This window comes from Cyprinus carpio, chromosome B23 (assembly GCF_018340385.1).
Source record: "Cyprinus carpio isolate SPL01 chromosome B23, ASM1834038v1, whole genome shotgun sequence".
Lineage (NCBI taxonomy): Eukaryota > Metazoa > Chordata > Actinopteri > Cypriniformes > Cyprinidae > Cyprinus > Cyprinus carpio.
Window position 1 is genome coordinate 12,695,709 of NC_056619.1, and position 25,418 is coordinate 12,721,126.

Here is a 25,418-nt window from a genome sequence, read left to right on the forward strand (position 1 = left end):
GTTTTAAAGCCATTGAAGGCGACATTAAAACAGGTCTGTCTTAACCCAGTGAAGATGACTGACAGTTGTCACTCTGCTCATCAATCACACTGTAAGCACATTCAAGACAAGGGGCAAATGACCCACTTGGCTCACTAAAACCACTCTGCTGGTACTTAGACAGTATAAATGTAGATAACCCATAAACGTAGAAGTTTTTCTATAGTTGTATATTATATATTGTATATTGTATAGTTGTAGATTTGCAAAAATCTTTTCTTGCTTTTTTAAAGCATGCCATAACACAAAATACAATGAGGTCCAGGTTGTTTTGAACCCCAATGACTTTAATATAGACAAAAACATCTGAAACAATTAAAATGATCTTCTTTTGTTTTTCACAGAGAACATACGGTTTCTGAATGTTTGGAATGACATGAGGGTGAGTTATTAATTTTGGGGTTTTTTGTGGTTTTATGATTTTAAGGTGTTATTTTGTTATTTTTGTATTACTGTTATAGATTTTGATGATTGTTTTGAATGAGATTTTAAATTATCATTTTTATTATAGTTAAGGTTTTTGTAATTTTGTTTTGTGTTTTTAATTCTGTTTTTTAATGTCTATATAGTCTATATAGTTTTTTTCTTAAACAAAATTAAAGTGAGAAAATAGTTTATGAACTTATATTTTTACTCAGAAATACTATTAAATATCACAAACAGTTACAAAGAAATGGCAAGTAACACATTGAATTAAATATGAATTTTTGAACTGAAACAGTGTTTTCTTGCAAAATGCACTCCAAAAACAGTTTTTAATATTCTCTTTTAGTTAATGTTTATTTAAAATAATGAAATTATTTTTATGGTTTTAGTTTAATAACCCTGCTATGCACGATGGAGATTGAAAGGTTTTGTAGGTTTCTAGTGTTTGATTCATTTTGGTTACCAAAGCTCTCAGTGTAAATCTAGGTCAGTTGTCACAGCCTTTAATTGTGCTTCAACATAAATTCACACTCTCCACTAACTTCTAGCCATGCCAGATATGCAGTGCTTATGAAACTAGGCTCCTGGGATGGGAGTTGAAACGCATAAACCCTTTGCTTGAGGTCAGCCGGCATCTACTGTATGTTTGTATGAGACAGAGGGTGCAGAAGAGAGAGAAAAAGGATAGGGGAGGGGTAGAGGAGTGTGTGTGAGGGTGTGGGGGGAGAGAAAGGCTGCAAGAATGAAGGCTGTGAGGCGAATGACGCACGATCATCTCCCCCCTGCCTGCTGATTGGCTGCACGGGCCGCCCTTCAGAGAGCCCAGGTTTAGGGATGTGCGTTCAGAGCAGATTATGAAGCAAACCTCATCTCTGGCAGTCTCGTTAGATTATCTCAATGGCTAAACACAATGTTTTGTTGTTTTTTTCTCTGTTACTGTGTGTGTTTATCTCTCTGTCTTTGCCCTTCGATCAAGTGCCTGCGATCCTGGACAGGAGGTAAGAGCTGCGCTTTCAGCTCTAGCGTGGGGAGGGGGAATGGGGCAGTGATGCTGTGCAGCTGATGCACTGTCTTAGTCTTTTACAGTGGGCAAGAGACACCAAGAAAATGTGCTTTATTAGGAAAATGGTGAAAGAGCATTCGTGGAACTCAGGAATTAATTTGACATGTGTGGGCTCTAGATTCAGAGCATGTTGTGGTTCTGCTGCAGTTTTTCTTTGCTGTATTTTTTTTGCTGTGAATATATGGCTTTGAAAATTGGATATGAGGAAGACCCCATCCAGTGTCTGTAGGAGTCAGTTTACAGATGCTACTCCAAGAAACAGAAGAAAGAAGTGAGATCGTGATGGCTCTGGCTATATGAGCATCTCTGAGTACATTAAATAATCAGTTTATTGTTCTCTTTCACAGTTGCTGAATTCCTTTACTCATATCAGAGCTGGAGTAGCATAAATATTTAGTTGAATTTAGATTTGTGTACAAAATCAGAGGTAACATCTGATATTACTGTGTGAGAGCAAGCAGGAATAATAAAATCAGCCATTAATATATGTCATTATTACATTTATACATGTTACAATTCTGCCAAGTTTCACAAAATGTGAAATGTCACAAATTATTTGAAAGCTAATATTTGTGCTATTAATCTATTAGATAAATAAGGGTTGAAAAATGCCTATATGGTAAGTTTTAGATAAACATCAGCAAACTTATTTAAAAAATACTAATTACAATTAATTAGTTAAAATATTACTTTATTTAGTATTAAAATATTTTAAATTATTATTTTATAATAATATATTAACAATATATTATTATTATTTATTTTTTTTGTATGAGTATTACTGTTGGAAAGAAATTATTTTTAAGTTGAGTTTAATTTGTTCAAAAAAACAAAGCAATGTTTAGAAGTAAGTGGTTATTTTCTGTTACTTGCTAGAATTTCTCAGTTATCCATGCATTTATATGTGAATATATGAATAATATATGTGAATATATTATATGATAGAGATCAAGATGTCTTCCTGAAGCTATGGTAAACAACCTACCAACTTGCCCATCTCTCTCTAGATCGATCTAAAGCTTAGTATTTATAGGGATAAGACCAGCATTGCAGACTGTTGAAACATTGGGGATCTTGTCAGCCCAGAAATGTGTTTTAGGACTAAAAAGTGTTGAGTGGTTTTACAACCCTCCTCAAGTTTCTCAGGGTCAATATATACGGCAGACCAAAACAGACACAAATGGCAGCCAGCGGAATTAAACCAAAGGCTATAATCTTATTACCATCAAACAGACAAATCTATTTTAAAACGTTGTGTTTGTAGAGTACTGTGCTAGTGTGTGCTAGTGTACTGTGCTAATCTGTATGCTAAACCTATAATCTATATATGGGAAAGATGATATTGAGCTCTGACAGCAGCAGTGAGGTGAAGACATAGTGTGAGCGCTGCTTTTCATTACATAAATGCTCAATTCAGCACTTAGGCTACTGTGTCCAGCCATAACCAATGACAGCAGCGCAGTCCTCAGCTGCTGACCTCGGTAAACTGGCATTAGAACAAAGGCGAGAGTCACTCCTCGTGCACACACACTCCTCAGCAGAGCTCTGAAGACCAGATTTGCTGCACTTACACTGTTTTTAGTTTAGAATATTTAGCAGAACTACCGAAAAGAAGAAGAAACTGTATAATTTTCTAAAGCTCTTGATATGTCATTTGGGTACTTACATTGTTTTTGCTCCTAATTTGGTCCTAATAACAGAATTATGCATTTTTTGACATTATTTTTTTTTTTTAGCAAAACTAGCCAAAGAGAAGAAAAAATGTACAAATGTAATTCTAAAGCTCTTCATATGTCTTTTTTTTTTTAGATTTTCACACCTGCACTTGTATTCGTATTGTCACCTTGATTGGATTATAGTGGTTTTATGACTCAATATGCTACGCCGTTGTTGATTCAGTGCTCATATTGCGCTTAGGAACTGAATGAACTTAAATGCTCCATGTGGTAATCTGTTTATTTTCCCCACAAGTCTGATGTTTTGCTCTTTTTTAATCTCTTACATGATCATAAAGCTCTAAGCATTCATTCCAGTGTAGTAGAGGTGGGTGGGGTGGCCAAACTGGTGTGGTACGTAAGAGATGAACCTAAAGAGAGTAAACCAGGGTCATCTGATGCTCTCATTCGCACTCACACACCCTACAGACTTTACTGCAGGTGAACAGGCTTTAATCTAGGCCCAGTTCTGGATGTCAACACATTCACACAGCAGGAAACCTTCTCCCAGTAAGTCCGGCAGATTCTTAATAAGGTTTTAGGAGACCGTCTGCCAAGCTCATTATCTCTGTGATTAGATGTATAAACGGTTCATCTAAGGATAATCCAGCAAGTTCAAGCGCGAGGGATGAGGTGGCACGAGATAAATATACATGTGCGTACATATACGCAAGGTGCCATTAAGTCTTTTTTAGCCCCCACTTTGTTGATGGACTCAAGGTGCTAAGCACGTGAGAATCATGACATTCCACTAAATGTCTTGTCTTCTCCTGAGATGCTAATCTGGACTGAAGATGTCAGACTTGCGGTCATGCATTACTGCTGCATCAAGCAGAGTGGATCTATGGGAAATCTGTCTTAGACGTTGATAAGTAGGCCACAGCCTGACACAAAGAGATCAACCCCCTTTTTGTTTTGCTTTGTTCTTCAATTACAGCTCTGAGGTCCCACCATATCAAGCTGTGAGAATTAGAACAGGTCAGTATCTATTACTTTCATCCTTTTTGGGTTGATTGCATTATCTGTTCAACTTTCCAGCTTCTTTAAATGTGGTAATATCATTTCTGCTGGCTTATTTTTGTTAACTTTGTGCTTCCTTGTGTTTATATTTATTTGAGATACGTTAAACATTGTGTGAGACGCCAGGTTGAATGAAACAGTTTTGTGCTACATTTCAGTATACAAGACTTTTTCAATAAGCAGTTTAGACACTATATTTTAAGTGAACTATTTTTGCTCCACCAACAAAAATGGTTCGAAGCGAAGCCACAGCAGAATCAAAATTGCATATCTCCAAATAACACACAGCAGTGGAGTTTGTTAGTAAATGTGTTTTGAACTAATCGGTTGAGTGAACAATTCAATGACTCACTCACAAAAAACAGTATTTTTTAATGAATCAGCTGCCTGAAAATGACTAAAGCCTGTGTTATACTCTCCGCATCTGCCAATCCAGTGTCTGTTATGGAATGTGTGATGTAAAAATCATCATCGGAGAATGTGCGCGGAGGCTCTGAGTGGACATCTGCGTGCCTCCCATTTTTTGTGACCATGCGGAAAAGTAAGTGCGGTCAGTAGGCTTCAAAAGCACCAACTGCACATGCGCAGGCAGTGTGAAGAAGCCCGTTGCTACTCGAACCTGTACAATCCATCGATAAAACAATATAAAGACAGCCAGATGTGCAATAATTATGGGCAATTGTTTGTTCACATTTTTTTGCGGAGCAGACCATCAGTGTACACTTTCAGAAGTATAAATACAAGTAGTCCACGTCCGCGCTGTTCAGATACATGTACATGTCCAGATTGCTCATGTGGAAAGTATTACACAGGCTTAATTGAATCACTTATATCGCCACCTACTGGCATAATGATTTAACTTGAAAAACTGAAAAATCCCCACCACCAATCAAACTGATACTAACTGTTGTATCATCATGGCAGATTAAAATGAGGTTTTATTTACAAGCTAATGCAAATGGAATACTATGTAATTCTCAGATTGAATTAAACAGTATACTATTGTGGTTACATCGCATATTGTGCTGATTGTAACAAGTTTTATCTCTTAGATTTTAATTTGTCCTATTGAATTTTACTTTCATACCACAGAAATGAAAGCTATTTTTCTAGTATATTCACTTTGCGTGCTAAGTAAAGCAGCGATTTACTGTGCTGAAATAACTCACCAAGCCATCTCCCCCATTGTCCTATTTCAACATTTTGTGATGCAGATGGAGAACATTTTGAGAGTCCAAGTGCCTCACACGAGGAGAGTTATTCGCCTGCAGCTGAAAATCCACTCAGAAGAATACTGCAGGTATTGCATTTTTCCTGATAGTCAATGTGACCTTGGCTCCCATAAGCAACATCTCTGCCTTAATTCACCCAGCATCCTACAAGACTCACGACACAGTGATGGTTTAAAAAATAATGTATCATGAGGAAAAAAACATTTGTGGGTTTGTGGGTGTGTTTATTTTTTTCTTTTTTGATGTTTGGTGTTTTATTGTTTTATTATGTATCAATAATGCAATTGTTCCATACATTGTTGCTCAGTTTATGCTGTTATCATTTTCAAACAGCCTTTTGGATGGCATCTGCATGCCCAGCCCAGAACCAAACGGAAGTTACTACAGTCCACCAGCTCGGGACCCTATTCCCCACTGACTGTAGCTTACAACGGCAAGATATGCATCCTTTTCAAAGCCAAGAGACTGGCTATTCGATACAGAAACAACACTTTCCTGGACCTCACAGAGAGGGTATTTGGATCCAATGCACAAGTAGACACCAAAGGCTCTGTTTGTACAAAGGAGAAGGCCACGTATGTAAAAATTCTTCTTGCCATAGATTCAGTATCATATATTACAGTTATCTGGTGCCTAAAACTAAAAATCAAGTGTTTTGTCGAATATAGTATTATTTATTTACTAGTTAGAATATTAGTTTTAAGTTAGTGAATATATATTTGTAGATTTTGTATTTTAGACAGTGGCCTCAAAAATATTTGGACAATTAGCCATTGTTATATATTAAAATATATTTTTGTTATAAGGTATTTAACAAAATATTGAACCAAGTGGCATTTATTTAAGAGAAACATTTCACAAAATAATTTTATTTTGATTTCTAAAAAAAATAATAATAAAGTAATTAATAATAAATAATAATAATAATAAATTAATACTTTTATTATGCAAGGATGCATTAAATTGATCAAAAGTGACAATAAAGTCATTTACAATGTTACAAAATACTAAATTTCAAATAAATGCTGTTCTTTTGAACTTTCTATTCATCAAACAATCCTGACAAAATGTTAACACATTACAACAAAAATATTACATCATAATATTAATATAGTATGACTGTTTTCAAAGTTAAAATTACATTTTAATAATTAAAAGTATTTTTTTATTGTAATACTATTCATATTACTGTTTTACTGTTGATCAAATAAATGCAGTCTTGGTGTGCATAAGAAACTTCTTTCAAAAAATATAAAAATTTGGTGGTATACGTATGTATATATTCAAAGATACAGTTTTGTAGTTGTACTGATGACAGTCTTACATTTTTATAGGCTATCTTTGCATTTGGGTGATGTGGAAGACATCAGGGGACTTGTCATTAGGTAAACACTCTTTTTCTTCTCCTATATTTGCTTGCGCAAAACCTCACGGGCTGATAATTACATTCACTTGTTAATTACTTCCTCTTGTCTGTTTTCTGAAGGCTTCAGATGTCCAACACATATTATGAATCAGTAAGCCAGAACTGGTTCACTCTGGACAGTGTTCACATCCATTACAACTGGACTCATGAGGCCACATTCAATGCTACGGAGGTCTATGCCCCTGCCACCTATTCTTACCACTGCCAGCATGTCAGCAGCTTACAGAAATATGACACCCTACTGGTGCCCAGCTCCCACACTGACAGCTCGGCAAACTGGCACATCACTTTCACAGATTTTCAGGTAGCTGCCACAAAATGTGCTTGAGAGTTATCAGAAGTGTACTAAAGTTCAGTATTGCTGAGAGTTTTTACTGACATATTTGAAAATTATTTTAAATTTATTTATAGTAAATTCTCAAAAAAAAAAAAAAAAACCAAAAAACAAACAACTAAAGTTATGTATTGGCATCTATGGTTCCATGAAAAACCATCACTGGAATCAAAAATGGTTCTTCTATGGCATCGTAAAACCTCCCTTTTGGAATCTTTTTTTGCGCCGTTCACATGAAAAAAAAAGAAAGAAAAAAAAACCGCGAGATGTGTTGAAAAGTCAAATTGTGCTTTCAGTGTAAGGACTCTCAATCTTACAACCCAGAAATCCAAAAATGGAACTACATGGAATTATTATTATTTATTATATATATATTTTTTTTTTTTTTACAATTATTATTTTTTATTATTTTTTTTTTTTTTTTTTTTTAAAAAATAAATACATCTTTCAAGACATTTCTTATACAGTGCTGTGAAAAGGTTTTTGTCCCTTCCTGTTTTTTTTATTTTTATTTTTTGCATATTTTTCACACTTGAATGATTCAGATCAAATGATTTCATTTACAGTTTTTCACAGTCGCTTTGGTGCATTTCTCAGATCAGAAATGACATTTTCAAAACTACTTGTTCAGCCTCCAAATCTAGTCACCTGTGCACATCATAAAAGCAGTTTTTCATTCTTTTGAACAAGTTGCAATTGCTTTGGTACATTCATGCAATTGATTATGCGCATTTGTCTGTGGTTTTCTACATTATCAGTTGCTAATGTCATGTTGCTCAAAATCTATAATGTAGTTCTCTAGTCTTACCCCTCAAAACATTAGTTCATCGTATAAGTAATTAAATGCAAAATGGTTGATCTAGTTGTCATAGCATATTTTCTACACATTTCTATTAGACTTTTTGTAATTGTGGAGGTGAATCTTGACTTTTACTAATGAAATGTAGATCATGCCAATGATAAACCAGTTCTCTGAAATAGCTCAAAGGTGCATCTCATGAACCTTCAATTTGAAAGCATAGACAGAGGACAGCACACTAGTTACAAATTCTGACATTCGATGAAGATCCAGGAAATTATCAGGATCAAGAGCTGAGAGGAGGAATAGGAGTAAGGATGCATGGTGGAAGGGTACAGAGGCAAAACAGAGGAAAAGGCAGAAGAGGCCATGGACATAGCATATCGGATGAAATAAGGGCCACTGTGGACCATGTTATCAATCATGGCCTTACAATGGCTAAGGTGGGTTTCCTGGGTTTTGGCTTTCTAATTTTGTATTTTCGCCTTTGTGCCCATATTTCTTTTTCTTTTCTATATCACAATAACGTTGTAATGTGTGGGGGTTTTTTTTTACTAGTGAAAAGGGTAACTGTGAATCCTATCCAGTCTCTTTCAATCAATACACTACTTACATACAGTAGTGTGTAAATTTGTACTTTTGAAATTGATATATGGCATAAATAAGAAGTGCAGCCTTCTGCATTCCAATACAGCAACTGTCATCCAAACTTGCTATAGTTTATATCAGGTAATACTAACAGAGTGCACTGTTATATTGACAACATGACTTAGCATTTTGACTATCTTGTTTGTGAACAATGACACAAGGACTTTTCATTTTGATGGCACTGATATGTTCATTGGCATAAATTCTTACTTTTGAGAGATGAACTAAAGATTTTGAGTAAATTTCAGGATTTTGCAGGTTATCCATTTTGTGGTGCTGTTTGTAGTTTTTCTCAAGTTTTGAGAAATGCACATACTTCTTTGCAAATATTAAGGATGATTCGAGAAATGCATCAAAGCGACTGAGAAAAACTGTACTAAGGGAAAAAGGCCATCCAAACCTGTCTGGCACTACTTGAAAAAGTAATTGCCCCATAAATCTAATAACTGGTTGTGCCACCCTTTGCAGCAACTACTGCAATCAAGCGTTTGCGATAACTGGTAATGAGTCTTTCACATCGCTGTGGAGGAATTTTGGCCCACTCTTCTTTGCAGAATTGTTTTAATTCAGCCACATTGGAAGGTTTTTGAGCATGAATGGACTGTTTATGGTCATGTCACAGCATCTCAGTCGGATTTAAGCCCGGACTTTGACTTGGCCACTCCAAAACATTAATTTTGCTTTTCTTGAGCCATTCAGAGGTGGACTTGCTGGTGTGTTTGGGATTATTGTCCTGCTGCATAACCCAAGTGCGCTCGAGCTTGAGATCACAAACTGACAGCTGGACATTCTCCTTCAGGATTTTCTCACAGAGTGCAGATTTCATGCTTCCATCAGTTATGGCAAGTCGTCCAGGTCCTGAAGCTGCAAAGCAGCCCCAGACCATCACACTACCTCCACCATGTTTGACTGTTGGTATGATGTTCTTTTTATGAAATGCTGTGTTGGTTTTAAACCAGATGTAATGGAACACACACCTTCCAAAAAGTTCAACTTTTGTTGCATCAGTCCACAGAATATTTGCCCAAAAGTCTTGGGGATAATCAAGATATTTTTTGGCAAATGTGAGATGAGCCTTTGTGTTCTTTTTGGTCAGCAATTACTTTTGCCTTGGAACTCTCCCATGAATACCGTTTTTGCCCAGTCTCTTTCTAATTGTTGAATCATGAACATTGACCTTAACTGAGGCAAGTGAGGCCTGCAGTTCTTTAGATGTTGTTCAGGGTTGTTTTATGGCCTCTTGGATGAGTCGTCGTTGCGCTCTTGGAGAAATTTTGGTCGGCCGGCCACTCCTGGGAATGTTCACCACTGTTCCAAGTTTTCTCCATTTGTGGATAATGGCTCTGACCGTGGTTTGCTGGAGTACCAAGGCCTTGAAATGGCTTTATAACCCTTTCCAGACTGATACATGTCAACTCTTTTGTTTCTCGTCTGTTCTTGAATTTCTTTAGATCGAGGCATGATGTGTTGCTCTTTAAGCATGCTTCACTTTTTCAGACAGGTTCTATTTAAGTGATTTCTTGATTCAACAGATCTGGCAATAATCAGGCCTGGGTGTGGCTAGTGAAATTTAACTCTTTAACTTTCTAAAATAATCTGGTTAATCACAGTTCTTTCATGATTTAACAGGATGGGGCAATTCATTTTTCACGTAGGGCAAGGTAGGTCTGGACAGCTTTTTTCCCTTAGTAAATGAAATCATTTAAAAACTGCATTTTGTATTTACTTGCATTATCTTTGTGTAATTTTAAAATATGTTTGATGATCTGAATCTTTTAAAGTGTGACAAATATGCAAAAACAAACAAACAACAAAAAAAAACTTTTCACTGCACTGTACGTAAACAGTTCATGTTCAGGCACCCAATAAAATGTACATTTATTAACAATTATCAAGTCAAGTCACCCTATTTCTATTATAGCACTTTATACAGTACAGAATGTAATGTAATGTAAATTTAGGGGAAAATAGCAGAATTAATTATGGAAACATTTTAGATTCTGCTGTAAAGCAACTCTTAAAACAATAGTGTCAATATTCAGATCTAGTCAGTTCAGTGTTGGTTTAGTTCAGATAGGGCTGCACATAACTCGTATTTTAACATATTTTAATCATGAACACGAGTTCTCCTTCTCTCAATTTATTAAGCATAATTGTCATTTATATTTGCCGGCTGGTTATTTATCCTGAAACACATTATGAATTTGGCAGATGCTTTTATCTATGACTTACATACTATATCAGTTCCATCAGTGCCAAGCTTTACTGGCAACAGAAATTGATTTAAAGAAATGTATTTGTTATTTTTAACTATCTTAACTATTTTTAACTATTTTAACATTAATTTTATACTTTCCATCCCCCCTAGATCCAGGCCTTTAATGTCCAGTCCACCAAGTTTGCTTCAGCAAGCGACTGTGCAACCTTCTTCACTCCAGCAATCTTGATGGGCCTGATCACCTCTCTGATTCTGCTGCTGGTGTTGGCCTACGCCCTGCACATGGTCGTCCACCTCAAGCACATTGACCGTTATGAAGAGCACAAGACCACCGTCTACTTCCCCCGCACCCCCGATGCCGAGCTCCCAGACAAGAACAGTGTGTGAGGAGCGATGACAGTGCTGTAAAACCAGCAAAAGACCAGCGTGGAAAGGATTGCTAGTTCTGATTCTGGATGGCTGCGTTGTCCTCTTGGTCTTCCTCCTGCCTGGCACTAAATCCTCTCCTTATCATTGTCTTAACCTAGCTTCTTACAGTCAGAGGATGATATTACCTGATCAATCAGGTGTTAAAACCCAGGCTGGAGCCAAAACTTGGGCAGATCATGGCTTTCCAGGACCAGGACTGGGAAGCCTATGAAATGGGGACAAAAATATGAAGATTGCCTTTTAATAGACCACCATTCTGGAGAACCTTCAAAGCACTTCTCTGACTGGATACAAGTACTGTGGTTAGAAATATACAAATTAACAATGCGGTGGTGGCAGAAGAGAAAAGACTGTGAAACAGAAATGACTGTGGTTTGATATGGAAGTCTTCTACAGTACTTCATAAATCACCATCTCATGCATCAGAAATGGAGTCTGTAGACTGATCTCCCAATTACAAGAACTGTTTTATGACTGCCAAAGTGGTGCAAAACTGTTTGTCAGCCTCGATGGGTAACTGACAGTAATAATGTGAATATGAAACATACAAAACAAACCATAAATGTAAAGTGCTTAATACTATTTATGTATTCCAGGACTATACCATGTAGATTCGGGAACTCCATAAATATACTCATTGGCTTTAAACGATCAGCTAGATATTCATATAGATCTAGATTCAACTGCTGTTTTAGTAATTAACAAACTTCCAGTATTAAGCACCTTCAAATCTATAAATATTAAGTGCGTAATTAAGCGTATAGCAAGAAAAATACTTTTTTAAGCTTCGGAAACTGATATATTGCACAGAAATTTTTTTATATGATCTCATAATTGCTAGATCTATATGCCGACCTTTTTCAGGTGGAATATATTATGATTAATAGATGAATTTAGCATCCCTTGAGAATTTATAGTACAGACAGTATAACTATAGTGAGGTAATGCTGAAAGAATGCTGTACAATTATTCATGTAAGTGTTTAATACCCTCAGTATCATAATCAGTATACCTCTATATCTATCAGTAACTCATTATCACAATAACCTGCAGCATGACAATGACTAGAGATAAACCTCTACCATGGCACGTCTGATACTGGAGGTAGTAATGTGTAATGTGTTCATTTGAATGACGGTCATACACACTGAAGTGCACAAGAAGTTTCCTGAACATCAGTCTGAACAATAAACAGTGATCAGATCAAAACAGTGCATCATACTTTTATATCTTCAATGGTAGAGAAACGTTGCATGCCTTTTCTGTATTGTTCTCTATTAATGTAAACAGTGGTCATAGCCACACAGACTGCTGCTGTAGGGATCACCGCTCTCTTTCTAGCACACCTCATGCTGGCTGCCTGCTACGGCCCTGTTTTTTGTGGTGAAAAAGCAGCAACCCCCTTCTGTCAGATTTTTTCCTGCCCTTTCTGCCATCTGCTCTCCTCTCACACTTCTCAGCAGGAGCCTGCGGCGCTGCCCTCTTACAGTTTACCAGTTTACAGTTTACCTGTCTGCCTTCGAAACGAACTTTACTCACACATGCACTACTTTCTGCGTCGCTGACTCTCACAGCACTGCGTGTGTTTTCATGCAGGGTCTAACTGCCTCGCAGCTGGCTTAAGTCTGGCTTTGTGATACATATACAAACAATATCATGTTGGTTTAGTCATGGCTGAGGGCTGCTTAGTAATTGTTTTTTCCCTTAATTATTTACTTTTATTTTACATCATCCATGGCTACTTTTATATTTCTCGTATCACTCAGCAAACTCCTGTTACATTCAAACACAACTATTCAGTTATAAACTGTACTGAAAATAACCTCATCAGTATTAATCTTACTATTGTTGCAGTGTTTGTCTTGTTGCAAGGCTAATCATTTTGTACATTGTATTGGACTATTTTTGTTAGTGGAAGCATTAAGATAATATAAAGGTAAAATTATAAAATAACTCTCAAATCAATATTTCATCATGTCCACTTATTTTCTTTTTTGGCAGTAGCAGTGTAATATTCGGGGTCATGTACAATCAGCTGGTCATTATCACAAAATAAACCCCAACACTTCACTTTTGTCTGCACTTGGGCTGTAGATTCCTATTAATGAGGATACACAATTAGATTTTTGAAGAGGCCTTATGATCAAAATATATAAAATAATAATAATTATTATTATAATAATTAAAAAGGTAGATTTTCCTTTGAAGACATTATATTGATTCAACATTCAACATATAAATCTTGTTGAAATTTCAACATTAATTTATAAGTATTTTGTTAACCTTTTTAAAATCATTAAATGTTGTTTAAATGTTTAATTAAAAAATGTTTTTTTATTGTTTTTTTTTTTAATATTAAGTCTTAGAGAGGATCAAAGAAAATGGCAGTGATAGAGAAATAGTCTAATCTTCTTAATCTAGCCTACAAAACACTGAATTATTCAGGCACTTGAAGCCCATTTTTAGATCAAATCTTAGACAAACTTGGCTTCATTTTGTTGTCATTAAGGCTTCTGGATGCTTATATCGCAGGGATTTATGACCATGACTCATCGCTTTCAAGGATTCAAGGTTATAGTGATGGCACTGGACAAGGTCACTTCAAGTCGAGTGATATTCTCCGCTCGTGATCGGGTCTGATTTTTCTCAGTCCATCTTGTGCAGTCAGCACTCACGTGGGCAAGAACTATGAATGAGACAGGTTTGCTCTGTCGCCATGACAACAAAGGAACGATCCATACAAACCCTTTCAGTCTTTCTCTGAGCACGGCAAACTCTCTTAGTTCCACATCAGTTGCCTTGGTTGGTCAAATTTAGAAAAATTAGCCAGCGTAAGTCAGCCTGGCACTGGAATGGCACTGGAAATTCAATGCTTATGTCCAATGTAACATTATATGTAGTTAAGACTCAAGAATATAAGTTTTGTTAAAATGTGAGACTTACAATCTATCTTTCTATCTATCTGTCTATCTATCTATCTATCTATCTATCTATCTATCTATCTATCTTCTGTCTGGTCTGTCTGTCTGTCTGTCTGTCTATATCTATCTATCTATCTATCTATCTATCTATCTATCTATCTATCTATCTATCTATCTATCTATCTATCTATCTATCTTCCTGGCAGTTATAGATCTGAAACCATTCTGTAGCCTTAAATGCCAGATTTGTCAATATTTACATATAAGGTCACACATTTTTTTAATTTGATGGTGTTGACCCATATCAGTTGGCGGACAATCAATTACAATTATCTGAGAAAATAGAAGCAGAAGCAACCAAACATAGCTGATACATGCTGAACAGATTAATGTAAAATAATAACTTCATACCCCCCCCCACCCCCAGCACTCAAAACCAATGTTGTCTACATCTTGATACCCTCTAAACTAAATATGTGACCATAAATAAATGCATGCAGTTGTTAAGGATCAGGGGTGTATTTTGCATGTTTACTTTTATGTTCACCTTCAAATGATCGGCGTGTCACGTGATTGACATCTTGACACGCCACTAATCACTAATATAATAATTTATCAAATCACAGTGCTTTGGTTGGCATTTGGCACTGATACAAGCACGAATGACCACTATTGTTAACCGTTTTTACATAAGAGACGCCTTAATGAGTGAAACAATGGGCCTGAGTGTATTCCACCATGCAGCTGCAGCCTCTTTTCAGATGGCTTGTGTGCCCATGTGAGCGAGACCTCCAGACCACCACCTACGGGGGGGCATCACATGACGACGCAAGCAAATAATTCCCGCAAAGAAAACAACCCCTCAGAATACAATATACTTCATCACCGCTTCTATATTGTATTCTTTTCATCCCAACCGTTTTGATGTCTGGTTTTGTCAGGTGAACCCCCAGACACGATATGTAGATGCGTCGACCCCCCCCCCCGCGCTGCAGCATGGACTCGTCCAGTTCTCATCACCGGAGCGAATCGATAGTTAAAGAAGCTTGAATATAGCAGCTCTGTTTCTGCGCCGGCTGACGTGACATCACGAGTCTTCAGGTAACGGCATCTGTTTAGTCCTCCTCAGACTTAAGTGAAGGTGATAAGTAGTCTTCTTAATTGATACAATGACGCCAAGCTGTGTTATATAACTGGTATGACGTTATGCTTTGAATGAGGGCTATGATTTGACGTTTAAAACTGGAAAAGATGAAGACTTGTGTTTGTTTCTTTACAAAATCTGTTGCCATTTAGGAAAACTGATTATTTTAATTTTCCGCCTCAATGACTTGCTGTGTCATAATTGGCATCACCTGGAAATTTGTAATTATTTTCTTTACTATTCAAGCCAATTACTATGATAGCTTAAAAAAAACAGCTTAAGTTAATGTTTTACAGTAACATTAAAATAATTGCTTCCTTTGTTACAGTGAGGAAAACAATGGAGGAACAGAAGCTGAAAGATCCTATTAATAAAGTGTCTCTTATCAAAGGTAATAATCACATTACTGCACTTGAGTTTCTATAGTTGCTGAAGTGTTTTGAACTATACTATAGTGGTTTACTGTCCCATTAGGCATTCATTTATAGGATATTAAACCTTGTTTTTAATATATTTTTTATTTTGCTTACAGTATGTCAAAGTACCGTGGCTCTTAGATATAGATTGCATGACTATGTAAATCTACGTTAGTTATTTTTGAGCAGAAATGGAGTGTCTGTGATTGTATTTTTTAAATATCGCATAAATGATTTCTATAACGCATTTTTATTATTTTTAACAAGGAAAAAAGGACAGATAGAGAGAGAAATAAAATGTTCATGTTTATTTTGTTAATTTCTGTAAAATAAGTGTTTTATGTGGCTATATAAACTATATTTTTGCAGTGCACTTCAATAGTTGAGTGCAAAGTAGTTTTACAAAAATCATTTTATTATGCCCAATTTAATCATGCATGGCACAGTTTTGTTGTCATTACCTTCAATGGAATGGTTTTGTCTGGAACGGTTTTCCAGCCTGTGCTAATACTTTAATCATGACAGAAATTTTGTCTGTCTGACTTTGTCTTCCTGTCTGTATGTCTATCTTCCTCCTCCATAGACTCAAATATAAATTAGGCCAGAGTGTTCCTGTGTGTCCTCGTACCCTGCTGAGAGATTGAGTTCTTGATGCAGAATGGCATCGATAAACATTATCCACCGCAACCTTAATGCCTCCGTCCTCTCTGCTCTGGCAGTTGTGTTTGGCCTGCACAGGCGTTGGTATTTTAGCTTAGTCATGCAAGCGAGGCATGAGAAGTTCAATTTTCTGTTATTATGTCTCTCTGATTGCAATGATATGTCCTTGATGTGGCCATTTATGGTATTCACCCTTGAGTTTGGAAGATGAGGTCATATCTTTCTGGAGCATTTGATAAGATGGCCTGGTTTTCAGCAACCCACATTTAGAGGAAGAGGAGCAGGTTTGTTTCTAAGTTTAGGCAAACTAAATTACAGCCAGTAAATGTACTGTAACTTTTACAGGGCAACGGATCAGTTGAAAATCTTCATTAATGTTTTTTATGGCAGTCTAAAGACTTTTCCAATTCATTATGAAATGGCGCTGTATAACATTAGAACCTTTAAAATTTTAATCAGCTTTATTAAAACCCCAGCTATCCTTCTTGCAGATCCCGGTTTAAACCCTACTGATGACATTATGTTTTTAGGATAGATCTATTCAGAATCAAGGTATTAATTCATGGAATAGGCCCATTTTCTGACCTCTAGGGAAATTACCATGTGATTCATTTCTGATTTAATTAACCTTTGGAGACATGGTTTGCACTTCGTCAGAGGGCAGAACAATCCGGCAAAGTTGAAATGCAACTCAGTGATGCTGATACAGAGATAAAGACACAGATCACCCATTAACGGTTGACGAAAGAGTGATTCTCTGACAGCAGAGCGCTATAATAGTGTCTAATTATGCATGTAATAGTTCCCATTAGAAGTCATCAGCGGTGGATGTGTAATCATTTCTCCAGATGAGCTGAGCAGGAGCACCGTGGAGGCCAGTGAGTCTGAGAAGGTCATCCAGCAGCTGAACCAGGAACTGCAGGAAGCCAATGAACAGGCCAACTCGGGCAAACGCAAGTGTATTGAACTCCAAGGTAAAAGAGGGACTTTAAAGCAGCTCTATGTAGTTGTGTGTATCATTGCAACTTTGAAGAGTGGAATTCACTGTTGTAAACACATCACTGTCGAATTACAGTGGATAGCTGCATTAGTGCATTTATTGCTGCCGTAAAGCAATCCACCCTTTTTGCAGTATTTCATACCCAATCACCAAACTTACATACACCGAGAACAGACTTTTGAGGGGGGAGCTTGGGAAAGAATCAGAAGCCATTCGCCTTATTAGTAGTGTGCCATCAGAATGATTAAAAAAAGAAACTTTTCTCACATTTGAGAAATTATTCTCATTTGAGTATGACTTAGACATTGTTTTATACATCTAAATATGAGACAAAAACTGCCTGACTATACTGTATATATTTTTATTTTTATAAAAAAAGCTTTATTAATTACTTTGTTTATAATAATTTTATTAAATAATTATACATTTATTAAATAATTATAAACATTACATAACCAACAAAAATTACATAGTTTAAAAAACAATTAAATATTATTATATATATATATATTTTATTAATTTTACATTTATTAAATAATATATATATATATATATATATATATATATATATATATATATATATATATTTTTTTTTTTTTTTTTTTTTTTTTTTAATATTAATTATTATATGCATATTTATATAAGCTTGTGAACATTTGAAATTTATTTGGAATGGCAGTCATGCTCAACAGGTCCCCCTAATGACCTGTGCTGTATATTACAGGTCTGTTGGAGGAGGAGAAAAGAGCCAATAAGCAGCAGGCGGAGGAATCAGCAAAACAGATAAAGGTCTTACAGAGTAAGTCAAGGAGCGTGTGTATGTCTTAAGTTATGTTTACTAAACAGTGTATTATACCAATTGGCCTTTGCGTCTACATGTGCATTCAGCTCAGCTCCAGAAGCTGCAGGAAGATATGGAGAATCTCAGGGATCAGAAGGACAGCTCAATCTTCAGCTTGCGACAGGAAGTGCGCACAGCTCAGGAGGAAGTGCAGGTGTTGCGCCGCACTATGGAGAAAACCGCAGCCGAGCGAGAGCATGAGGTCAGCGCACTGAAAGGGAACCTAGCAACACTAACTTCCGAGCTGGAGAAATGGCAGTTGGCTGCAAACAAGTATGAGCGTGAGCTCGACAGTGTACAGGCCAGTCACCAGCAGCAGAACCAGCAGAGAGACAGAGCTGCCAAGCAGCAAGGTACCCACAACCCCACAGACCTCTGTCATTGCAGATGATTGGCCTATAGCATTTTAAGCCTACATCTTAAACTGCTTTCTTTAAATAGTAAAAGCCATGTGAGGAGATCAACATTTCTCATCCATGTATTGTGTATACCTAAATGCAAATTCATCTATATTAATTTTTCACATTAATAAGTATATTGGATTTGATAATCGTAATATTAATTAATAATAATTAATTAGTAATAACTCTTAATAATTACTACGCTTCATGCACTTAATAACAATCACCATCATCATCATAGAATGTATTATTATTAGCAGCAGTATTAGTAATAATAACTAAACATTACAAATACTGTATGAGTATAATATGAGTTATCAAATTTGCATGATCAAATTTTCTGAGCCCCTTTAATAATGATGATAATAATAATAATAACAACAACAACTATACACTACAAATTAAAAACAATACCTCTATTAAAAAATACTAAATATAATCATCATCAACTTGGCATTAACGCATCACAATTTTCTGAGCATCTAATAATAATAGTAATGCAAACATTATTGTACAATGTTGAAAGTATTCATTTAATCAGGATACAAAAATGTAACCTGTTCCCTTTAAAAATAAATACAATTTTAAGATTAAGATTTTAATGAAACAAATGAATAAAAATAAATAAATGACTATAACCTCATCAGACAAATATTCTGTATTTTTTCCCAATTAAATTAAGGCTGTTTTATGTCTTCTGCACATTCATAATCTCTTTGGGGAATTTGTCCTCCCTTCTCAGAAACCTGATGAATGATATAATGTGTTTGTGGAGGTTACAATCAAGCCCTAGGTTCATCCAACAACAGTCACAGCAGTGTTTGCAGTAATCCGACAGATATTCACAAGATGACTCACATTTCTCACATCACTTCCACCATTATGTAACAGACTAGCGTTGTGAGTCAGTGTGTGTGTGTGTGTGTGTGTGTGTCTGTGCACACATGTGCTATATCTGTGTGTTTGTGTGCATGTCTTTGGGTATGCATTTAATTGTGTGTGTATGTGTGTGTGATGCAGCGAGCGAGCTGGAGCGGCTGCAGAAGGACTGTGAGAGCCTGAGGAGGGAGTGTGCGTCTCTGAGGTCAGAGAGAGAGCAGCTGGCTGATAAACAGCAGAAAGAGAAGATCAGCCTGCAGAGTGAGAGCAGCACCCTGCGCTCAGAGAAAGAACAGCTGCTGAAGAAACAGCAGCAGCTGGAGAAAGAGCTGGACAGGTCTGGTCTATGACTGCATATACAGTTCATTCATATACAGTTACTTTGAAGGTGAAGTGTGTCATGTCCATGCCACTAAACGCAACAAATATAATTGCTAACTGCCTTAAAATGGACTGTTCATACAGATTCCCACCCTAAACACATGCTATTAGTTGAGTCAGTGTTGCCATGTTAGACATGTTCAAAGACACACATTTTTGTAGAGCCGCAGTTTAAACTTCTTAGGAAATTAAAGGGATAGTTCACCTAAAAATTATAATTCTGTCTTTATTTACTCACCCTCAGGTTTTTGTGTGACACTACGAAAATAGCGGCATGTTTAAAGTCTTTAACCCCATGACTTTGATGTTGTTGTTTTTTAACATTGAAAATAAACTTTTTTGTTTGATGGAGAAAAATAACATACAGGTTGAGGATGAGTGAGGAATGTCAGAATATTCATTTTTTTAATGAATTATTTGTACAGGCTTACTTATCATCAGATATTAAAATGGGCTAGGAGAAAGTATTTAAACATGGAAAAAATGACACTTCACTTTGGCTGGGTTGACAATATAGTTTTCTCTATTTTAAAGAGATAGTTGACTCAAAAATGAAAATTCTGTCATTAATTGCTCACCCTCATGTCATTCCAAACCGGTAAGACCTTCGTTCATCTTCAGAACACAAATGAAGATATTTTTGATGAAATTCAAGACCTTTCTGACCCTGTATAGAAAGCAATGCAACTACCACATTCAAGGCCTGGACAGGTAGTAAGGACATTGTTAAAATAGTCCATGTGACATCAGTGCTTCAACTGTAATTTTATGAAGCTACAAGAATACTTTTTGTGTACAAAGAAATGCTCAGGCATGCATTGTGGTACTGTCATTAACGCGTCGAAGACTGGCGTAGAAGAGAAGAAATCGAGTGAAGTAGTAATTTTTGTTTTCTTTGTGCACAAAAAGTATTTTCGTATCTTCATAAAATTAAGGTTGAACCACTGATGTCACATGGACTATTTTAACGATGTCCTTACTACTTTTCTGGGCCTTGAACGTGGTAGTTACATTGCTGTATATGCAGGGTCCGAGAGCTCTCAGATTTCATCAAAAATATCATAATTTGTGTTCTGAAGATGAACGAAGGTCTTAGGGTTTCGGAATGACATGAAGGTGAGTAATTAATGACATCATTTTCATTTAGGGGTAAACTATCCCTTTAATCTATTCTCATTTTGATGAACCAATCAATCTTTTAGTTTAAGCTGCCTCCCATCCAATATTCTCAGTAAGCTTTGTACTTTGTTACTTTTAATATGAAACAAAGTTCAGCTGTTAATCTTTGTCAACTGTATTAAAAAAATGAAATGTTGTTTTGATGCTCTTTAATGTGGTGTGATAGGTCATAGATTGATATTATCGGAAACTGACAGTGATCCCTGTATAGTTTACAGCTTTTTCTTCAGTCTTTTTTTCTCCCTTTGATATCAAATTGAACCAAATCAAGAACAAAATCAAAATAAGTGAAATATGTGTCAATAATACACAGCCCTACACTTCACCTTTAAATAGGAGACAAGCTCATTTTGGAGACTTGTGATGTAATCTCTCTGGAATCTGAACTTGCATCCTGCCCACAGCTCCAAGAAACAGAGCACAAGCCTGAGCAACACGGTCAAGACACTGGAGAAGACGCAGGCAGACCTGGAGAAACGACTGTGCGTCCTGCAGGAGGAACACCAGAGAGCCACCAGCCAGCTGGAGCAAAGCAATAGCAGGATCAAAGAACTGCAGAAAGAGGTTATTCCCATCGTAGTTGAGAAAGAAAGAAAGTAGAGCTGAGACTCATTAGCAGGCACGTCACAAAAGAGCTCTGCTCCTAAAAAAAGACCTGGCCCCTGGACACACACAGTCTGTGTGTGTGTGTGTGTGTGTGTGTGTGTGTGTGTGTGTGTGTGTTATTGACTAGGCTTATTGCTCCATCTAAAAAAAATCTTTCTCTCTTTTTTGCTCTCAGTATGAGGAGATCCAGGCAGAGCTGTCAGGCCTCAGGGGGAAGTATGAGAATGCAGAGGAGGAGAAACGCTCCTTCAATCTGGAGCTGCAGCAGAGCCAAGAGCGCCTGAGGCTTCTGCAGGACAAAGAAAACCATGTGAGTGTTCAGTCCACATAATGCTGATGTTCAACAACAGGGGCACTGACAATAGGGACAGTTCAAGAGGAAAAAGCACATATTGCATTGTTTTTTTGTCCTTGAAATCAGCGCTGAAAAACATAGCATCATTTGTTTGACAATGCACTTCTTACAGTTTGTTTAAACATTTTGTATAGCCTAAAGGTGAAGTGTGTAATTTCTGTGGCCAACAACGACACCAAACCGAATTGCACACTGTTTCCAAACATGTTTCCCGACATACTTCTACAAAAGAGAAAATAGAACAGAGCATGTGTTGTGATCATTAACTTTTATCTTAGAGCAAAATATACTTCAGGATGCATGCAATGTTTTTCCCACAATTCCATGTGACAACATAAAACACATGTGGAATATTCCCATGTCACCAAAACAAAAATGAGGAAGAAAATCACAAAGGGTTTAATATTTAATTTAATATTTTTTTTTATTTACCTTTATTTTGCATCCATTCTCCAAACTGCTTGTCCTATATTAGTATAATTTTATATAATTTTATAATAATAATATAATAATAAAATTTATATATATATATAATTTTATTTTTTTTTTTTTTAAGTTATTTAATCAGGCAAGTCACTTGATAAAGTCTATGAGATGTTTTAATGTTTTAATTCTAGTTAAATTATTAATATATTTGTATAAAATAATATTTAAAAAATCAAGCAACATAATAAAAACTACAAACAATTCCAAGCTCACTGCTGTAGTTGAGCCAAAAGTTGACGTGTCATGTTTAAACAAACATCTGCGTTGTCTCTGCACATTGAACTGGAAAAGGGGAAGAGTTTTAACTATAAAACAGTTACACACTTCACCTTTTGATTTCCTTATCTTAGTGACAGTTAAATTCACCAGTCCAATAATAGCACACATAAACACAAGCCACTCATTCAGTAATATCCCTCCCTTCCCTCCTTTAGCTGTCTTTATTGCAGCCCATCCTAGCCGTAGCCATCGGCCTTGTCCTGGCTTTGCTGTATTGGTGCTTGGGCCCATTGTGGTAGAAAGGTACACAGTGCTCGTGTCCCGTCTCATTCCTCTGCTTAAGCATCTATCATCCTCAGGGCTATGCATGACCACTAAACAATTCTCTCAGCTTAAGCTACCAAATACTGTCCGGTCGTCCGCAAAATGCTTCTGTTTCCCTACTACAGGTTCGCTTTGTATTATAAGACGCACACTAACAAGTGTCTCTAACAAATCAACTCCATTTTGTAGGTTGTAGTTTTCCAGCGTAGCTCTGAGGCATCCCGGCTCTCTTTGTCCTCCACCGTACGTCTTGTGTGTCCTGACCTCTGCGTCCTGTTCTTGTGGCTTTTGTGTCCCTGTCTCAGCTCATGTGCATCCCTGATTGTAAACATGTTCTGATAGGTGAAGCGGTACTACAGGTGGTCATCTGTATGTTTGTTCTTGCAGGGAAAATGGATCAGGTGGATGCCCGTCGCTGCTGTGACCATTGCCGTGACGGGGTATTTGCTTTCAAAGACCTCAAAATGAACAACGTGATGAACCAGTAACAAGCACATGCACCATGACATGCATACCTAGTAAATGTTTCTCAAACGTGTTGACATTTGTATCATTTTAGTCTGTGTGGTGTTAGTTTGAGTAACGAGTGTTTAAATGCAACTTCTTACTCAAGTATCGAAGGCCTTAGAATAATAACATGTCACAAGGTTCCCTCATTTGCACCATATATCTTTTTTTTTTAAATTACAGGTCCTGTATGCATTGCATTTTGAAGTATCTGGCTTATAACTGATATTTTATTGAACACTGTTGCTTTGCCAAACAAACACTTAGTGAATTGCCTTATATAACATAACCTTAGATAAACAAACATTTATACCTCCCTGAACGAACACTTCCGTGAGAAATGATTCAGAATTGTAAAGCCCATTGCAATAACATATTCAAGACCATTGAGATCCATTAAGTTTTAACTCGATCATATGTTTTGTAGCTTAAAGGTCTAAATCTGCCATATAATGTGTTTGTGTCTTTGCACCTTATACGAAGCCATTAGTGATTAGTCTATGCACTGTACTTTATTGTGGTAAGGATTTGAGATATTATTAAATAATGATGATAAGCAATGTTTACTTAGGACATTAGAGCGCTTATGTGTCCGAAAGAGACCTAATAGAGTGTTTATGATTTGTTATGTTTATTACTTGTACAGAGATTTACGCAAAAACTACCCGTTATAACAGATATGATCATTGCAATAAATAAGCAAAAGTGAAGTTCAACCCTATTAAGTCCCCGTTTAATTTGTATGCGCTTTTTTTATGCATATTGGCAGAATTTCATTTTAATAACTTTACAATAGTGTCAGTTTGTTGACGTTTGGTACCATTAACCAATATATGCAGAAAAATACCTTATTGCTAATTTAGATTAATGTTAATTTATAAATATACTATTATTCATTTTTAATTCATGTTAGTTTATATTACAACAAAAAAAGCTATTATGTTGTGTAGGTTTGAGTTTTCAGTCTGTATTGCATGTAATCCAATAACAACCATTATTTGTTTTCTGTTATTTCATGGTACGTGACACCTTTATAGCAAGAATTTTCCTTTATAGCTTTTCCTCAGTTGGCCTCGCAATTTGACAACTGTAGTTTGATTCACAAACAGATGTCTCTTATGAGCCGGTTCTTTTTAGTGAATCAGAAACATACAGTGTGACAAGGGTTGCCAGCTCTGCGAAACAAACAGCCCAATTGCTAGTGAAAACTATCACAAAGGGTTTTTTTTTCTTTTTCCTTCACTGTGTTGGGGGTCCCCTACTTTAAAATGGTGAGATTGGCCATTGATCAGCCCAATAGCGTTTTTTTCTGCGTTTTTCCCCTCTGTCGGAGGTTCCCTCCTTTAAAATGGCAAGATAGATAGATCGCTTTAAACCGTGGACTTAAAAAAAAATAAAAACCTGTATGATAACCGCAGACTTGGCAGCACTGAGTGTGACTAGTGTTAGTCTTGGTTTTTACAACAAATGACTGAAGAACCGGTTCTTTCTAGTGAATCAAAAACAGAGCACAGCAAATGTTACTCTGAGTCTTGAGACAAACGTGAGCTGGTTCTTTTTAGTGAGTCAAAAACCTTACAAGTTGTCAGTGTAGTCTGATTCCAGAAATGAGTAACTCTGTGTAATGAGTAGTCCACTGAAGGCGAGCATAGATGAACCCAAGTGCAGTTTATTTACAGAGTGCAATCCAAAATCCAAACATAATTCAAACAATAAACAAAGACTTGACTTGACTTGACTTGATGAGGTA

At 36.4% G+C, this 25,418-nt stretch overlaps 2 protein-coding genes across 4 annotated transcripts; both read left to right on the forward strand.

Moving 5' to 3' along the window:
• The first annotated feature begins 1,219 nt into the window (after positions 1 to 1,219).
• LOC109113144 (V-type proton ATPase subunit S1-like) lies at positions 1,220 to 11,507 on the forward strand. Its single transcript, XM_042750851.1, has 7 exons — positions 1,220 to 1,463; positions 4,181 to 4,221; positions 5,478 to 5,563; positions 5,829 to 6,070; positions 6,830 to 6,880; positions 6,982 to 7,225; positions 11,071 to 11,507. The coding sequence occupies exons 1-7, from the start codon at positions 1,363 to 1,365 to the stop codon at positions 11,305 to 11,307; spliced, it is 1,002 nt and encodes a 333-aa protein (XP_042606785.1). The 5' UTR covers positions 1,220 to 1,362; the 3' UTR covers positions 11,308 to 11,507.
• A 3,709-nt stretch (positions 11,508 to 15,216) lies between these two features.
• slmapb (sarcolemma associated protein b) lies at positions 15,217 to 24,384 on the forward strand. 3 transcript variants are annotated; one of them, XM_019066394.2, is made up of 10 exons: positions 15,217 to 15,371; positions 15,743 to 15,805; positions 17,339 to 17,464; positions 18,215 to 18,289; positions 18,379 to 18,684; positions 19,753 to 19,948; positions 21,576 to 21,735; positions 21,953 to 22,087; positions 23,053 to 23,140; positions 23,549 to 24,384. In XM_019066394.2, the coding sequence occupies exons 2-9, from the start codon at positions 15,754 to 15,756 to the stop codon at positions 23,134 to 23,136; spliced, it is 1,134 nt and encodes a 377-aa protein (XP_018921939.1). In that variant the 5' UTR covers positions 15,217 to 15,371; positions 15,743 to 15,753; the 3' UTR covers positions 23,137 to 23,140; positions 23,549 to 24,384. The 3 variants fall into 3 exon arrangements, with proteins under 3 accessions (XP_018921939.1, XP_018921942.1, XP_018921940.1); XM_019066395.2 differs by having other exon boundaries at positions 15,347 to 15,411; XM_019066397.2 differs by lacking the exon at positions 23,053 to 23,140.
• Positions 24,385 to 25,418: the final 1,034 nt, after the last annotated feature.

What these genes read in the sequence shown, in the direction of transcription:
- LOC109113144 (XM_042750851.1), top strand. Translation starts at nt 1,363, where the DNA reads ATGGCTAAACACAATGTTTTGTTGTTTTTTTCTCTGTTACTGTGTGTG. An exon ending in CACTCAGAAGAATACTGCAG is followed by an intron (nt 5,564 to 5,828) that starts GTATTGCATTTT and finishes ATTTTCAAACAG; the next exon opens with CCTTTTGGATGGCATCTGCA. An exon ending in ATCAGGGGACTTGTCATTAG is followed by an intron (nt 6,881 to 6,981) that starts GTAAACACTCTT and finishes TGTTTTCTGAAG; the next exon opens with GCTTCAGATGTCCAACACAT.
- slmapb (XM_019066394.2), top strand. Translation starts at nt 15,754, where the DNA reads ATGGAGGAACAGAAGCTGAAAGATCCTATTAATAAAGTGTCTCTTATC. An exon ending in TAAAGTGTCTCTTATCAAAG is followed by an intron (nt 15,806 to 17,338) that starts GTAATAATCACA and finishes TCATTTCTCCAG; the next exon opens with ATGAGCTGAGCAGGAGCACC. An exon ending in TGCAGGACAAAGAAAACCAT is followed by an intron (nt 22,088 to 23,052) that starts GTGAGTGTTCAG and finishes TCCCTCCTTTAG; the next exon opens with CTGTCTTTATTGCAGCCCAT.